Source organism: Procambarus clarkii, chromosome 22, assembly GCF_040958095.1.
Source record: "Procambarus clarkii isolate CNS0578487 chromosome 22, FALCON_Pclarkii_2.0, whole genome shotgun sequence".
NCBI classification, from domain to species: domain Eukaryota; kingdom Metazoa; phylum Arthropoda; class Malacostraca; order Decapoda; family Cambaridae; genus Procambarus; species Procambarus clarkii.
In genome coordinates, this window is record NC_091171.1 from 43,783,349 (window position 1) to 43,802,212 (window position 18,864).

Genomic DNA, 18,864 nt, shown 5'->3' on the forward strand with positions numbered 1-18,864 from the left:
ATCAGAGTGAAGAAATCCAATTAAAACAGAGAGCCATACAAGAGATAAAGGAAAACCCAAAATATTTCTTCACATTCACGAAATCAAAAGCAAAAACCATCTTGGTCTATTCTTACAAGTGAAGGTTCATACACAGAGGACGACAAAGAAATGAGTGAATTCCTAAAAAAGCAGTATGAGGACATGTTTAGCAATCCAATAAAGAGCGTGAAAGTGGAAGATCTGGACAACTTCTTTATGCGTGAAATCCAAACCCCTGAAAATCTAACAGATATTAATACGAGCGTGGCAGATTTTGAAAGAGAAATTGACAACATGCCCATGCACTCAGCCCCGGGTCCAGACTCGTAGAATTCAATATCTATTAAGAAATGCAAAAGTGCCAGTAGCACAGGCACTCAGTATAGTGTGGAGGAAGAGCTTGGACTCGGGTGACACCAGATGCGCTAAAATCAGCAGATATAAAGTTCATTTTCATAAGTGAGGGAGCAAATTAACAAATCCACAAGAGCCGTGACGAGGATTCGAACCTACGTCCGAGAACATCCCAGACTCGTCACGGCCCTTGTGGATTTGTTCATTTGATGAACCACATGGGCTGGACGGTAGAGCGACGGTCTCGCTTCATGCAGGTCGGAGTTCAATCCCCGACCATCCAAGTGGTTGGGCGCCATTCCTTTACCCCGTCCCATCCCAAATTCTTATCCTGACCCTTTCCAAGTGCTATATAGTCGTAATAGGTTGGCGCTTTCTCCTGATAGTTCTTCTTCTTCTTCATAAGATGCATCATGCTATTGTGATTTCTGTGTGTAATGAGGAAGCAAATCGTTGGTTAAGAATTATAGACTAGTTGCACTAACGTCCCCACATAATATAAGTATTTGACAGAGTGGTCAGGTCACTAGTTTCATGGAGACTAATGACCTCCACAACCCAGGCCAACATGGATTTAGAGCGGGAAGATTATGCCCATATTTGAAGCTATATTGTACTAATGTACAAATGTACGATATTTAAAGCTATATTACACACAGAAATCACAATAACGTGATGCATCAAATGACCAAATCCACAAGGGTCGAACAAATTCTTTTAACTATGTCGTAGCTCAGTCGATAAAGGCAGCTTCTGGGATCCTCTCGGACGTAGGTTCGAACCCTCGTCACGGCCCTTGTGGATGTGTTCATTTTAAGCTATATCTTACTATCGTACATTTGAAGCTCGCATTTTCCTTAGGTAAGTGAATTATCTAAAATTCCCTTAAATACTTTCTGGTATCTCTGTGGCTCATTCAGGTAATTAATTACCATCCGTGCCCCTTGTGTGTGTGTACTCCCCCTGGTAGGGGGTAGTACATGAACAAGTTCCGCACTTGTTGAAACGGGTTAAAAATAAAAAATCGGGTTCGTTTTTCCTGATTTACCTGATTAGCATGAGGGCCACCAACCCTAGTGGCCCCGACGATGTAGAAAGCCGGCGGCTTGTCGAAGTCCCCCCATTTGCCTTGGTGATCTTTTCTAGGTATATTTTAAAACTCAACACTTGACAGTTACGCCTTCGGCGGGTAGGTGGTTCCTTGGGTTTATAACCCTGTGGGTGAAAAAGCATCTCCTGTTCTCAGTCCTATATTGTGGCTTGTTGAGCTTGAAACCGTTGCTCCTTGTTTGTGTTACATCTGACCTTCTGAAGAAAATATCCGGATCAACATCCTCTAACTTGATCAGTATTTTAAAAGTTTCAATGAGATCCGCCCTGTCATGTCTGGTTTGCAGTGTTGTTAGCCCTGTGGCCTTCAAGTGTTCCTGATACGGGAGATGATTTAGCTCTGGTATGACTGTAGGTGCTCGCTGTTGCAGAGCAGCTATGTCCTGAAAATGAGGTCTTCAAGCTCTGATACAGTAATCCAAATGGGGGCGCACTAGAGTTTTCGTGTCCTCTATACAATTAATAGCGCTTAACGCGGACTTTGTTGGCTGCAACAGTCCATTTTGCACGTTTGACCCAATAGTTGATGTGAGTACTATCATTTCAGGAGAATGGGCTTCCATCTCTCCTAAGACACTGATTGGCTTCCCTCATTTCCTCAATCATGTGGCATATTCCCCTTCTCGCTCTTTGCATCTCCTCCCATCCCCTCCTTTATTATACCTTCCCCTGCTCTATCTCTTCGCATTATTTCTTTAATGTCTTCCCTTTCCTTCCTTTTTATTTTGCTGTTTTATGCTGCACTCCTCTCCTGTCCCTCCCTCCCTCTCCCTACTATCCCTCAGCCGCCCTCATCCTACCTTATTCTTACCCAACCTTGCTCATCTCCCTTCCTAACTCTACCCCCATCCCCCACCTGCTCCCTACCCTGCTTCTTGCGGGTGACATTTAAGTGATTTACGTCACACAGGAAACGAGATTATGAAGCGCCTCGATAGGAAACCAAAGGCTCTGGAGAGTGTTGCCTCCGCAGAGACTCTCGAAGTGGCACTCCATATGGTGTACAGTGACTCGGTGGCTCCCTGCACGGTGGGTAGTGTTGTTGTATGGGACCCACCGTGGTACTTCAGACAGTGGGTAGTGCTGTATGTGACCCACCGTGGTACTTCAGACGGTGGGGTAGTGTTGTATGGGACCCACTGTGGTACTTCAGACGGTGGGTAGTGTTGTATGGGACCCACTGTGGTACTTCAGACGGTGGGTAGTGTTGTATGGGACCCACTGTGGTACTTCAGACGGTGGGTAGTGTTGTATGGGACCCACCGTGGTACTTCAGACGGTGGGTAGTGTTGTATGGGACCCACCGTGGTACTTCAGACGGTGGGTAGTGTTGTATGGGACCCACCGTGGTACTTCAGACGGTGGGTAGTGTTGTATGGGACCCACCGTGGTACTTCAGACGGTGGGTAGTAGTGTAGTGTCTTTCAATGGTCAACAGATAATATGATGTTTAATGAAGATAAGTTCCAGCTCTTGCGCTATGGACAAAACGAAAATATAAAAACGGAAACCTTATATAAAACTCGGTCAAATAACACTGTTAAACGAAAATGCAATGAAAAGGATCTAGGAGTAATCATGTCGGAAGACTTTACTTTTAAAGAACACAAGAAAGCAACTGCCACAACTGCAAGAAAAATGACAGGTTGGATAACAAGACAGTCCGTCCTCCTAAGGTTTCCCAATGTCAACAAAACGGTCAATTTAATGTGTCGCTTCCTAACCTACCAGAGGACACAAAGTAGAAAACGGGACAGTACATCACTTTCGCCAGCCTCTTTCTTTTTCTAGTACGACAATTTTTGGCCTTATGTAACGCATACGTGCGAAAGGCGACGGTCTTTGTAGGCGAACAGGTTGAACAAGAACCTTACAAACAAAGGATGCCATATCAATGATATTTATCATGACACTAGTGCTCTCTAGGGTGGAATATTGTTGCACACTAACAACCCCATTCAGAGCGGGAGAAACTGTTAACCTGGAGAACGTGCAAAGATCCTTTACTGATAGAATGCACTCTTTAAAACATCTAAAGTATTTGAACCTTTTAAAACTTCAAAATCTATCTTTTCGAAAGCGCTGGCGAGAGAGATATATAATAATTTACACGTGAAAAATATTAGAGGGCATGGCAGAATGTGCAGAATAGCCCCACTTAAAAGCAGAGGTGCAATAGGTACGCTGAAAGAGAACTTTATCAACATCAAAGGCCCAAGACTTTTCAACACTCCCGCTACACATAAGGGACTTAACAGGCCGCCCTCTCACGGTGTTCAAGAGAACTCGATAAACACCTCCAATGGATTCCTGATAAACCAGACTGTAATTAATACGTCAGAACAGTTTGGTGAACCAGACGACTAACCAGGAGGCTTGGTCAGAGACCGGGCCGCGGGGACGTTGATCCTCGGAACCACCATAAGGTAGATGGAGTGATAGCAATCACACTGGAAAGAATGAGATGCATTGACAGTAAAATGAGGGGAATATAATATGACGTATTGGCAGTAGTGAGGGGGGTAGAATATGACACATTGCCAGTAGAGTGAATGGATAGAATGACACATTCCCAGAAGAGTGAGGGGTAAGAATGTTACACATTGTAAGTAAAGTTTGGTGAATCACACTGGGAAGAATAAGAAACAATGGCAGTAGAGTGAGAAGAGTTACATTGAAAAGTATGAGACTGCCAGTAAAGTGATGGAATTCACACGGGAACAAATGAGAGAATACCGGAAGAGCAAGAAGAGCCACACTGGGAATAATGACACAATGTGAGTAGAGTGTCACAATCTACTCAGTGCACCCCTCCCCCCCCCCCCTCCTCCAGGAGTTGCACTGGAAGGGGTGGGGGGGGGGGAGAGGAAAGTCCCAATGAAATGAATACATGAAATAAAGCTTACTTTGGCATTACCATGGAAATGCAGAATTTTCCAACTCACTGAACAGAACCAGTCCTCTGCTGAAACCATCACTGTGTTCTTTGAAAGCATGCTCAGAGTCATAGTAAAAGAAGAAGCAACATTTTAGCGAGTTTTCTTATAATTTATATTTTACAAGAAAGGTAAATAAGTCATAAAATAATTTTCATATTTATTTATTCTTGCAGTCACTACTACAGTTATACAAAGGCTGCTCGTTATCAATAATGACAATTTCCATACAGCTCTCATAATGAAAACGAATCAGCAGCTCAGAGATCTTGAATGCCAAAATAATCTATGCACTGAAGTTTGCTTTAATATTGGAGACTGGCAATGCTGCAGATTGCTAAGTATATTCGGTAATAACCCAAGCGTAAATACTGTTCCTAAGTGTAGTTATAGGACGAGAGCTATGCTCGTGGTGTCCCATCTTCCCAGCACTGTCATATAATGCTTTGAAACTATTAATGGTTTTGGCCTCCACCACCTCTCTTGTTCCAACTGTCTACCATCTGTTCGTGAAAATAAATTTTCTAACGTATTTTCGGCAGTTTTGTTTAGTTAGATTAAATCCATGACCTCTTATTCTTGAAGCTCCAGGTCCCACGAATTCCTCTTTATCAATTTTGCCGATTTCCATTACTACTTTTTATGCAGAGAACAGATCTCCTTGCTTTTTTTTCTTCTAACTCTAGAATATTTAATGCCTTTAACCTCTCCTCGTAGCTTTTGTCTTTCAGTTCCGGAAGCCATTTAGTTGCACGTCTTTGCACTTTTTCCAGTTTGTTGATGTGCTTCTTAAGATGCGGGCATCACACAACCGCTGCATATTTCAACTTTGGGGCACTCGCCTAGTTGTACTTCTCTAGTTGTGCTTGCAGGGGTTGAGCTTCGGCTCTTTGGTCCTACCTCTCAACTGTCAATCAACTGGAGTACAGGTTCCTGAGCCTACTAAGCTCAATTATATCTACCGTACATATAAAACTGTGAATGGAGTCAGCCTCCACCACATCACTTCCTAACGCATTCCATTTGTTAACCACCCTAACACTGAAAGCAATCTTTCTAATGTCTCTGTAGCTTTTGAATACTCGGTTTCCATGAGTAATTATTGATGAGTAATTGTTGACATCTTTACTTTAAAGGTGAGAGTGAAGACCATCGTGTGTCACCATCATGACACTCCCGTCGAGGTTCCTCATTATCATGGGTGAGTACCATGACACTGTGGTGGGACCTCTAGGCCAAGGTAATTTAGTGTAGTTACTTATGGTTTCATAGTCAAGCTGAGAACCATTATATAACTAGGTGGGTGCAGATTAAGTGTGTATATTATAACACCCAATATAATTTAAGGTTTTGACATGTCTAATACAGAACTAGTGTAGAACCTGTTAATTTTAACTGCATTATTTGTTATTAAACTGCAAGATATTATCACCACCTCAGTATGAAAATGACTAGTCAGACCACTTCTGCTAGCACTACCAACCTCAACAGTGGGTGAACATATGCCAGCTAAAAGGAAGAAACCTCATTTAACCGTCTTTATATTGGACTCGACCCAAGGATAACGTCTTACACTAAACATAATGATAAATATCGTTTGGTTATCTGAGGGCCGTGTCTCGCAAATTGACTAAGAATAGAGATTCAGTTGATAGCAAGTAAAGCATTTATTTTATTTTTTATTTTACTTTTTATTTTATTTTTTTATTTTATTTTATTTTCTTTCTTTCTTTTCATTTATATATACACGAGTTCTTACATTACTGTGAAGTCATTAACATAAACGAATCTGACAGGAGAAATGTGGTAAGTGGGGTACCACCGGGGTTCATTTTAGGGCCCACCTTTTTTGTCATATTCATCAATGACATAGATGAGAATATTACAAACCATATCATCAAATTTGCAGATAACACAAAGATTTATGGTAAAGAGGGAAAGGATGATGATATTGAAGCCTTACAAAGAGATCTACATGAACTCCACAAATGGTTGGACTCGCAAATACTTTTTAATATCGACAAATGCAAGACCTTGCATGTGGGGCACAGCTTCCCACACCGCAACTACCAAATTAATAACATTATATTTCAGCAGGTTGATGAAAAAAATGACCATGGGGTCAAAATTAACCAACTTGTATAACTTCTGATATCTGCTATGTATAAACTTAAAGAAAATTGTAGTCTATTTATTTAAAATTGCTTCTACAGTTCTGCTGTAATTTCTGCTGTTTCATCCAACATGTAATTGTCGTTTTTTTCTTATTCTAGTTCAATTCAATGCAATTGATCTCAATTAGTTTTGTCTTAATTTTTAAATGTTTTCCCCACATCTTGCCCGAAATGCTGTGCATGTTTTATGGCTTTATGTATAGTACATACTAGCCAGGTAAATTAGGTAGCTCTATTTAAAAATCCAACACTCTGTTTGTAACTCATTTTGTATGTATGTATTTTTACCTGAGTAAATATTATTATTATATTGCTCATTGAAAGTTGCACAGCAGGTAGGAGCATCAGTAAAAAAAAACTAAACAAATCCTTAGAATAAACAAGTATGCCTTTGCCTTTAAATAGATCACATAGAATATCTCTCTCTACACCACTATAACTTTATTTGCTTCCATGTTATCTTTTAAGTCATCACTCGCACCTTAATAAGTATTTCAACCTCTCGCCATAATTATCTTGCACTGCTTAAATAATTCACTGTCGGGGGACAGGCAGCCAGAGTGTATTCATACACGTTACACTTATTTCGAGGTTCTTTTTCCACTTCTCACCCAAGGGCGAATTACAGACCCCGCCCAGGATTGCAAAAAATTATGGCACCTATATGTATCTTGAAAACAAGCTGACTAACTCCTGAGTACCTACTTACGGCTAGGTGAGCAGGTGCATTAGGTGATAGGAAATGCAGCCAACCATTTCTGTTCCGTCTGGGATTTGAACCTAGAATTCTAGATTGTGAGACAAGAACGAACCCGACTGTATTACCTGGACCTTTTTGAAAAGAACTGTATTGTCTGTATACATTTCATTCTTACATACCAGTCTTAAATCGATCGACCTCCCTCATGGTCCACCTGTTTATATTGAGACTAATGAGGAAGTCATCACACAACTCTGGTAATTACCTACATTAATTATTATCCACCTTGTCACTTGTTGTATAATTCATTCTTGTAGGTGTCCTACACACAATCGTTTTATAGGGTCCGTGTGGAAGTACAGTAGTCAAAAGATACAAATATATACGTTAAGCATGATATACATATATAATGCTGCACAAAATTATAATAAATATGTGTTGTATAAAATGACATAAATTGGATTGGTACAAAATTATAAATGAAATGAGATTTAAAATGATAAAGTGGGTAATTACATTATGATAGATAAATTTAGCTGGTGCAAAATCATAAATTAGGTTAATACAAAATAAGCTAATTTGGATTGGTACAAAGTACATAAATTGGCTTAGTGTAAAATAAGATAAATTGTGTTGGCTCAAAATTATACATAAAATGAGTTTGCAAAAGTGAAAAGACAATGAATGCTAAAGGAAGCTAACTCAGTTAGGTATTGTGCTGTACAGTATATGTTAAAAACACAGTGACAAGCATGGGATCATTGAAACGCGAATGCTGAGAAAGTATAATAAGTTATGCGATAAAACAAATGATGATATCTAGGAGTATTATGAGCACTTTGAAGGATAGGTTCTCCATACATGCTCATCGCTGTCGAAAATCATTCTCTATTAACTATGTGAACTTCATTTCAGAGGCTGTTTAATATATATATTACAAAAAATTGTGGCACATGTATGTATCTTGAAAATATTTGGAATATCTATGGAAATATTTCTGATTTGTATTTTCCACAAATTACTGAGAATAATACGAATTACGATGAAAAGGGCACAGCTTATCAAGTATGAGGCCCATGTGTTAACTATTGGTTTTAAATAAGTATCTTAAATTCCTAAATACCTTGCCTTCCAGCAGTGGTGGTGGGTGTGGTCACAGCAGCACGGTACAGCAGGGCCTCAGAAAGGTGCAAGACCTTCCATAAACACAGGAGTAGTACTCAATACTGGTAACATGAACAAATGAATTATTTTTGTTATCTTTATACTGGATTATACAGGTGCTTCCTCTCTGGTGATTGTTCCTTCACAATTGATAACTGCCATCACTTGTTTGATAAATAATAATAATAATAATAATAATAATAATAATAATAATAATAATAATAATAATAATAATAAAGTTATGATAACAATTATAAATAAAATATTATTGACAAATGTACTATTGTACAATAATAAAAAGTCTATCTTGTACAATTTTTTTTGTATTTTTTTTTTTTTTGTATTTATATATACAGGAGTTGTTACGTTCTTGTACAACCACTAGTACGTGTAGCATTAGAATAATACAAACTATACAAAATTATTGTATTGTTTAATGTAAAAAAATCTTCATTAAGATCTGGAGTTTGTGTAAACTGTTCTTAGATATACCAGCTAGAGTATGTAAGATTAACTTGCTTGTGGCTAAACTAAGAAATATCCTGTTATGTAGTCCTTGTGAAGGAAGCATGAAATAGAGAACAGGGATTTATTATTTATTCAGTATTAAACTGTTGCAGTTTCTTTAGAAGTTAGTATTTATAAAGATACTGAATATATAATTTTGATCAATAATCTTAATCTTTTGCATTTTTCAAATGCAAATGCAAAACTGGTCATTGCATCAACTGGAATACAGCTATTTTATTTAATTACTGAATGTAATTTTATGAAGGTGAATCTGAATACATTGCTATTTGTAAAAAAAAAAAATTATAAGATTTTTGTATAAACAAAACGTATTGCTTGAAAAATGTGTTATAATAACTATATCAGTGTAACTTCAGAGTATAACTTTTTTTGTACATTTTTTTTTTAAATATTGTACTGTACATTATTTGATCTGCCAATAACAATTAATGAGCTCATATATATGTACTTAAAATATTCTTCACCCATGACCAGATGCACAGCCTCATTCTCCACCTATTTAATATTTCAGGTGTAATTCAAACTGTGTGACTGGAGCGGGGGAAGACCGCAAAGTGTTCGGTACGGGGGTCTACCATGAGGTGAGTGGCACCGGTAGTACAGTACTTTTATGCAACGTGATAGTTTATCGAGTGTCTAGCATGTACCTGGCACAGAGAGGACCCCAGTAATTGTGTACCTTAAAGTAACAGGTAGTTAGCTCATGGCATGGTCAGCACGTACCTAGTACTCTTACATCGCATCAGCCTTAGATACCCATGTACATGGGAAATAGGCTTACAGGTTCCGGAAGATGAGAGGAAATGTCAACACTGTGGAGAACTGCCCGACAGACCACTGGAACATTATCTAACACAGTGCACAGTTACAAACCCATCTAAGATTTCAACTTTGATTCACCAGAGCAGAAGAACTTAAACACATGGGGCAAAGTCTTACTGAAACGACCATACGAGTCATAAATACTCATACCTCGCCCAAGTAAAACAGAAACAAGTAACATTTAGTGGGCCAGCCAGAGGCTTAGGGCTTTGCAGGAATATCCCTGAAAAAAAACGTACCTAAGACAAATTGGCTTCCAAGTTGGACATCAAAGAGATTTATTAATCTCTATTAAGTGATGTCCTGGGGCCAAATTTAACATACATAAACCAGAATCAGGCAAGTCATTCCTGGGACCAGCCTGGTATTATATTACTCCAGGACCAGCCAACACACTTCTTGGGGCCAGCTTGGTAATGTATGAATCATTGAATACATAAGACATTTGAGTGCTTCTTGTGCCACAAATGGAACAAGTTGTAATTTCTGGTATAGTTGAGCTAATACAATTTAGTTTTATCATACAGATTGATGTTGACTTGCATTATAATAAATGCTAAGGTATTTATTTTTGCATAGTGGGCTGAGGGAAATTATTATTACGCCTTATTGTAATTGATGGCTAAAATACATTGTATAATATTACAGTATACTATTAAATAATACATAACTCTCCAATTATCCAGATCTCTGGGAATAACAGACTGGATGACGTCCACATAAAACCAAACACTGTAAACAGTTTATTTTTTATTCATCTAACAAATAAATTTGAAAGTTTGCCTTCTTTACATTTGGACACTATTGATCTGCATTCAACCAAACTTTGCATAGCATCTTGGTCTGACGCTATCCAGTATCCTCTACCCTCTCCAAATCTACCCACTCCCCCTCTTCCCTCTCTCTCAATCTACCTCCTCTGCTCTTTATTCCAATCTACACCCCTATGCCCTCTCTCCCAGTCTCCCCTCACTGCCCTCTCTCCCACTCCATCCCCTCTCCCAATCTATCCCCACTCTCTCCCAATCTTTCCCCCTTTCTCCCACTCTCTCCCAATCTTTCCCCTCCTAACACAGAAGAATTTGTCTTTGAGAATGTGAGGTGAGACCTTACAAAACGCATCAATAGGCGTAAGACCCAAATAATAAGTAGAAATGAACTTTGGAGAGTTAATTTTTAATCTTCCTGCTACAGTGAAGAAAAACATAAGGAATATCAAGAAGATTCATATCAGAATCATAATTCTAAGACTTTCTGTCGGTTTGCCTAATATGCCGAGTTTGCCTTATAGGCCGAGTAATTTTCTTTATTCTCAATAATTTGCTTCCAATTAGTTTATTTGAATTATTATTAATATATTATGTTAAGAGCATACATTATTGACTGAGTTGTGTTAGTTTAGGTTAGGTTAAGATAGGTTAGGTTAGGTTAGGTTAGGTTGGGTTGGTTAGGTTTGGTCAAATATCTACGTTAGTTTTAACTCAAATTTAAGAAAATTAACTCATATATAATTAAATGGACATCTTTATCATTTCATAAGAAAAAATTTGGAAAAATATATAAATTCAGAAAACTTGGCCTATTAGGCAAATCGGACATTACATAGTAGGCCAAGTACTGGTTCTGGCTACTATGTAAACATTATATATATATATATATATATATGTATGTCGTACCTAGTAGCCAGAACGCACTTCTCAGCCTACTATGCAAGGCCCGATTTGCCGAATAAGCCAAGTTTTCCTGAATTAATATATTTTCTCTATTTTTTTCTTATGAACTGATAAAGCTACCCATTTCATTATGTATGAGGTCATTTTTTTTTTTTTGGAGTTAAAAATAACGCAGATATATGACCGAACCTAACCAACCCTACCTAACCTAACCTAACCTATCTTTATAGGTTAGGTTAGGTTAGGTAGCCAAAAAAGTAAGGTTAGGTTAGGTTAGGTAGTCGAAAAACAATTAATTCATGAAAACTTGGCTTATTAGGCAAATCGGGCCTTGTATAGTAGGCTGAGAAGTGCGTTCTGGCTACTAGGTACGACATATATATATATATATATATATATATATATATATATATATATATATATATATATATATATATATATATATATATATATATATATACAGATATATATATATATATATATATATATATATATATATATATATATATATATATATATATATATATATATATATATATATATATATATTAGTATATTTTGGTAGCAGTCTTTCCTGTAGACATATATTATTAAATATGACCGAAAAAGTAAGATTAATAATTCTAACACGAATTTTCTCAATCTTTCGTACATTACGCTTCACTGTTGGAGGTAAATCAAAAATCAATTCTCCAAAATGTTTGGTTGTGGGAAGAGATCTCTTCCCACAACCAAACCATCGCCAGAGAAATCCTAGTAAACAACACAGAAATCATCGATAGATACAGCGATAGCAGGCGGCTTGACGTTTGCGAGGCACTACACATCAAGAAGTCAACACCAGCAATCAACAGCCAATTATTGCACAACTATATTCTACCCACCTCAAGACTCCGCTCCAATATAGAAGCATCAAGAAATATGGACCAATAGGCTTTCTACAAACACTTCTATTCAATATCCATTGTTTCGTGTTCTGTCTTGTGTTGATGAAATTAATACCCTATTAATACCCTTGTTCTGTCTTGTGTTGATGAAATTAATACCCTATTAATACCACATTTTGTTCTGTCTTGTGTTAATGCCACATCACCCCTTCCACCTCACTCAAATGTAGATATAAAATCGGAGATACGTAAGTTCTATTCAGTTGTGTATTTGTGAACTAAAGTCTTTGAAAATGTAATAAGTTTTACGAAACGCGCCCGTGTCGCGTCAGACTAGAAATAAAAATGAATTTTGGAGAATTGATTTTTGATTTACCTCCAACAGTGAAGCGTAATGTACGAAAGATTGAGAAAATTCGTGTTAGAATTATTAATCTTACTTTTTCGGTCATATTTAATAATATATATATATATATATATATATATATATATATATATATATATATATATATATATATATATATATATATATATGTTGTACCTAGTAGCCAGAACGTCGTACTCGGCCTGCTATGCAAGGCCCGATTTGCCTAATGAGCCAAGTTTTCCTGAATTAATATATTTTCTCTAATTTTTTTCTTATGAAATGATAAAGCTACCCATTTCATTATGTATGAGGTCAATTTTTTTTTATTGGAGTTAAAATTAACGTAGATATATGACCGAACCTAACCAACCCTACCTAACCTAACCTAACCTATCTTTATAGGTTAGGTTCGGTTAGGTAGCCGAAAAAGTTAGGTTAGGTTAGGTTAGGTAGGTTAGATAGTCGAAAAACAATTAATTCATGAAAACTTAGCTTATTAGGCAAATCGGGCCTTGCATAGTAGGCTGAGAATTGCGTTCTGGCTACTAGGTACGACATATATATATATATATATATATATATATATATATATATATATATATATATATATATATGTGTGTGTGTGTGTGTGACAGAGTCCCAAATATGTCTTTTGTAATTATACTGGTCTCTGATTAGTTTTTAGTTAGTTTAGTTCATTTATTATGCACCCCATACCCATCTTGTGGGCGGTAGTGGAAAGGGTTACAGAGGCACATAATGAGCTCAGGGACTGAACCCCACAATAATATTTGAGTTTCATAGTTTGTGTTGTTTCCGTAAGTTGAGAGAAAATTTAAAGTGTTTTTAGTTTTCAACCCATTTTTTTGTATTATGAAATTAATTATTAATCCATTTCAAATACATTATAACATTTGCTGATATAAATAATTTATTTACTGAGAATGAGGTCAAAATACAGTGGTCATTGTTCAGAGAACATTTTCTTAAAATTATGTTTACGAACATTCTAAAACTGTTTTCTAACACAAATCATATAAAAATATAATGGTTCTCAAATTAATCATGTATTATATAATGTCATAAATCACATTGAATATAATGAAGGCCCAGGACCTTGTATGTGGATTTTATGCTAGACTGCAAATATTTTTTCTAGTAAAGATTATGTTATGAACAATGGCTGGCAGCCTCAGCACATAGTACAATAACAACACCATTTACAATTGTTGTCATTCTTCCATTAGAGTTCTGACATATGCCTGGCAGCACTTCACATTGGTGCCATTAGCAGCGCTGGAGGATCTGTCACCATCAAACAAGAGACCAATGTACCTGAGAGAGTCAATGGCACCACCAGGAACAGGATAGTTTCATCGAGCACGTGAGTGATAATGGATATGTGTAATCTAGCCATAAACAATAGTAGATAGTCTCTAATGAGGTGATGGTTAGGAGACAGTTTTTTTACTAGGTGACAGTTGAAGAAACGGATATGGAGATACATTTTGGCTAGGAGGGACAGGTTACCTCGTGATGATTTCAGGGCTCAACGTCCCCGAGGTTGGTAGTGACGGAGGGAAAATCCAAGCTACAGAGGGAAAATCTGTAGCTTGGAGGGAACAGTTAAGAGGCAAGCTTTGGCTAGACGATGACAGGCATTGGGCAGTTTTCAACCAGCAGGGTGCTTAGAGTGAAGGGAAGGGAAGTGCTCAGTAAGGATGGATCAAGCTGAAGACAAGCTGACGTTCAGGAGTTAGCAGTTATAAGGACAGACTGGTCAGGAATCAAATCAGATCAATTTAAATTAAAGATTTTATTCATAAATGGTTGTACATATACAATTTTATAAATAGATTTATAATTTTATAAATAATTACATTTCTAATAAATAGTAGTAGTAGGCATCCTGCAGTCTCGGGAAGACTATGGAGTTGCGCTCTGCTTGTCGTGGCTGGAGTGTCCTCTCCAGGGTGCAAAGCCAGTCTAGGTTAATATGGAGAAGCTGTTACCCATACAGCAGGTCCCACCCCTCCCCACAATTGTTATTGGCAATTATAAATAATTGAATTTATAATTTTATAAATAATTGCATTTATAATTGTATAAATAATTGCATTTATAATTGTATAAATAATTGCATTTATAATTTATTAATAATTACATTTATAATTTTACATTTAAAGTTTACATAAAAGAAGTACAGTACATTTTTCTGGAAGACAGAAGAGTTATATGATCACCACCTACAAAATTCTCAGGAATTGACAGGGTAGACAAAGCCAAACTCTTTAGCATGTGTGGAACACGAACAAGGGAACACTGAAAGTTGAATACCCAAATGAGCCACAGAGACATTAGAATTTTTTTTCAGGGTCAGGGTAGTTAACAAAGTAACTCCATTAGGCAGTGATGTGATGGAGGCAGACTCTATACAGTTTCAAATGAAGATATCATAGAGCCCAATAGGCTGAGGAATCTGTACACCAGTTGTTAACTTGAAAAGCACAACTGCAAGCACAACTTACTTCAATACCGTATTTAACTTCAACGTTTGTGCTTCAGTTTTGAAGCAAGTTTGACAATTATTTCAGTGTTGGCTGGACTAAACAGGTGATAACAGTCTGAATCAAACTTACATTTTAGGCATAAAGTGAGTGATATTTAGCTAATAATTGTACTACTGTACTGGAGGCCAGTAGTACAGCAGGATTTAGTCTCGATTCACAATCAGGAATTCCGGGATCGAATTCCATGCAGGACAGTAATGGTTGGGCGGGTTTCCTATCACCTAATGTCCCTCTTAACTTAGCAGTAAATAGATACCCAGAGATTAGTCAGCTTGTTGTGGGGTTGTATCCTGGATGGCGGAAGGGGGGGGGAGTAATTTGATCTTCGGGGAGACCTCGACATAAGCCTAATATGTATATATATAAACTGGCTGAACATCCCCCGACAATAAAGTATTATTATTATAATAATAATTAATAATAATAATAATAATAAAGACAGTGAGGTGTAACATTAGAGCAACAAAACATATTGGCACAATATACAGTATATCATAAAATTAGGATGATAAGACGACTAGAAGTAGAACCAATATAAACTAATGATACTGTAACAATGTAAATTTTTGTACACCTTTGGCAGTCCACATCAACAGATTCTCGGGTTATTCCATCTCAAAATCTCTCCAAACGCAGCTTATATAACATCAATCTGACTTCAGTTTTCCTCAAGATGCCTGCCAGTATTCCATTTCTCTGACAGTAGTTTCTTCATAATTCCAAATATCCAGCTGGGGTGTCCATGGTTTCTCTCCTGATAAGCTGTGTTATCCTATACTCATTCATTCACCATCTTTCAGTGATCGCCACAATATGGGCTTGTTATAAATAGGTCTTCCTTTACAAACCTGCTTAAATTTTTGGAAACGGTCACCAGCTACTCAAAGGCATTCCGGCAGATGTAGTATACAGTATATGGATTTCACTAAAACCTTTGAAAAGGTACCACGTGAAAGACTCAAGAAAATTATAGGCTCATGGAATAAATGATAACATTCTAGAATGGATAAAAACAATGGTTGAAACAAAGAAAACAAAGGGTCGTAATATATGGAAGCAAATCTATATAGGGAAATGTGGTAAGTGGGGTACCTTAAGGGTCCATTGTGGGGCCAACACTTTTTGTCGTATACATTAATGGCATTGATGAGAACATTACAAGAAACATCATCAAATTTGCAGATACACAAATACTTAGGGTAAAGTAAGCAATGATAATGATACTGAAATTGTGAACAATTTCCTCAAGTGTGAATGTGAACATCAGGTCAGGTAGCGGATTGCAATGGGTGTGAGGATGGACACCTAAGATGCGTTTACTGTTGAACAATTCCCCCAATCACAATTAAGCTTAGCAAGGTCAGCATTTTGTAGGTCCCATAGTTCACCTCCATTGAAGCTTAGACATTGACTGTTGAATAACTTTAATATAAATAAATAAATAGTTTATTTAGGTAAAAGTACATACATACATATTAAGTTACAATCAGAATGTTGGAGTCCTAGACAGAGCTGGTACAGAGTATATACTATGCCTAAAGCCACTTATACGCACTGCGTCTCGGGCAAGTTGTGGGAAAAAACTTAAAAACTAAAACTAATTGAAATCAAAAGCATGAATTGAACTGAAGTATAAGAAAGAATGACAATAATTACATGTCTAATTAAAAGCAGCAATTGCAACAGAGGAGTAGATAGTAATTTTGAATAAATAAACAGACAGACTACAATTTTCTAAAGTTTATACAGGACACATAAAAGCATTTTTACGTTAATCATTAATGTTTGATAATAGCAAGACATAGGTTGACATATAGGAGGTAAGGTAGTTAAGATGGAGTTGATTGGGTAGGAACTGCAAACCATCTCTTGGAGGGAGCTGAAGGGCATACATGACACGGAAGCATCATGGCAAAATTTCAAGGTCATCATGGAACTCGTTCAAAAATATGTACCGAAAAGAAGAAAGACAAAAAAGGGAACTAGATGGATGACACAGGTCGTAAAACGAGCATTGGTAACCAAGAGCAACCTCTGGAGAATGTTTAAATCCACGATGGATATCATTGATTATGAGTTACACAAACGGGCACTAAACTCAGCCATTCAGAAAATCAGAGCAGACAAAAAAAACTGCGAAATAAAACTTCCCCAAAACATAAAGAAAGATCCAAAATCGTTCTGTGCCTATATTAAAGGTGAAACCAAAACAAAGGAGTCAGTTGGACCCTTAATAGATGAGATTAATCAAGCTATAATGGATGAAAAAAAGAGCAGCAAACACTCTTAAATTATTGTTTTACATCAGTGTTCACACATGAATGGTTGGATGACATCCCATCACTCACACAAATGTTTGAAGGAGAGGTGGAGAATGTCATATACATCAATGACATTGATGAGAATATTACAAATCACATCATCAAATATGCAGACGACACTCAGATTTACGGTAAAGTGGGAAATGATAATGATATTGAGATCTTACAAAGAGATCTACAGGAACTCCACAAATAGTCAGAAGACTGACAAATACATTTTAATATCGACAAATGCCAGACTATGCATGTGGGGCATAACAATCCACGCCACGACTACCAAATTAATAACATTACATAACAGCAGATTAATGAAAAAACGGACCTTGGAGTCAAAATCCACCACTCATTAAAATTTGCACAACAGGTGGGTCCAGCAGTCAGAAAAGATAACCAAACTCTTGGGATAATCAAACGTATTTTTTACTATAAGGAAAAGAAGGTAATGGTTCAACTGTTTAAATCTCTGGTGCGCCCTTATTTGGATTTCTGTATCCAAGCCTGGAGACCTTATTTGCAGAAGGACATAGCTGCTCTGGAGAAGGTGCAACACCGGGCAACAAAAGTCATTCCAGAGCTAAGTCAACTCCCGTATTAGGAACACTTGAAGGCCACAGGGATATCAACACTGCAAACCAGGCATGACAGGGCGGATCTCACTGAAACCTTTAAAATACTGAACAAGTTAGAGGATGTTGATCCGGATATTTTCTTCAGGTCAGAAGTAACACAAACAAGGAGCAACGATTTCAAGCTCAGCAAGCCACAATGTAGGACTGAGAACAGGAGATACATTTTCACCCGCAGGGTTATTAACCCATAGAACCGCCTACCCGTCTAAGCCGTAACTGCCAGAACTGTGTTGAGTTTAAAAATATACCTAGTAAAGATCATGAAGGCAAATCGGAGGACCTTCGACAAGCCGCGCGCTTCTTGTTCTTATCGAGGACACTAGAATTAGTGGCCCTCAGGTAAATCAAGTAAATAATAATAATAATAATAATAATAATAATAATAATAATAATAATAATAATAATAATAATAATAATAATAATAATAATAATTATAATAATAATACTTTATTTGGAAGAAGGTACAATGGGTTGGTGAGATTACGTAAAATTGGTATTTTTACATTTTAGCAAAGGCACTAACACGCATAGCGTTTCGGGCAGGTCCTTAATCTATCAGGTAAAATGAAAAGGTACATTGTAGCAACGTCTTATATCAACAAATA

General features: G+C 37.1%; 1 protein-coding gene across 2 annotated transcripts in view; it reads left to right on the forward strand.

Annotated features, from left to right (window-relative positions):
• The first annotated feature begins 2,418 nt into the window (after window positions 1-2,418).
• LOC123759639 (receptor-type tyrosine-protein phosphatase T) overlaps window positions 2,419-18,864 on the forward strand; it is a 138,171-nt gene continuing 121,725 nt past the window's right edge. Inside the window, exons 1-5 of one of the 2 annotated variants that reach the window (XM_069328917.1) lie at window positions 2,419-2,514; window positions 5,558-5,622; window positions 8,434-8,524; window positions 9,502-9,571; window positions 13,987-14,123. In XM_069328917.1, the coding sequence (XP_069185018.1) occupies window positions 5,589-5,622; window positions 8,434-8,524; window positions 9,502-9,571; window positions 13,987-14,123 (332 nt within the window). In that variant the 5' untranslated portion in view covers window positions 2,419-2,514; window positions 5,558-5,588. Of the gene's footprint in view, window positions 2,515-5,557; window positions 5,623-8,430; window positions 8,525-9,501; window positions 9,572-13,986; window positions 14,124-18,864 lie in introns of both variants that reach the window. The other variant, XM_069328916.1, reaches the window with a different exon arrangement.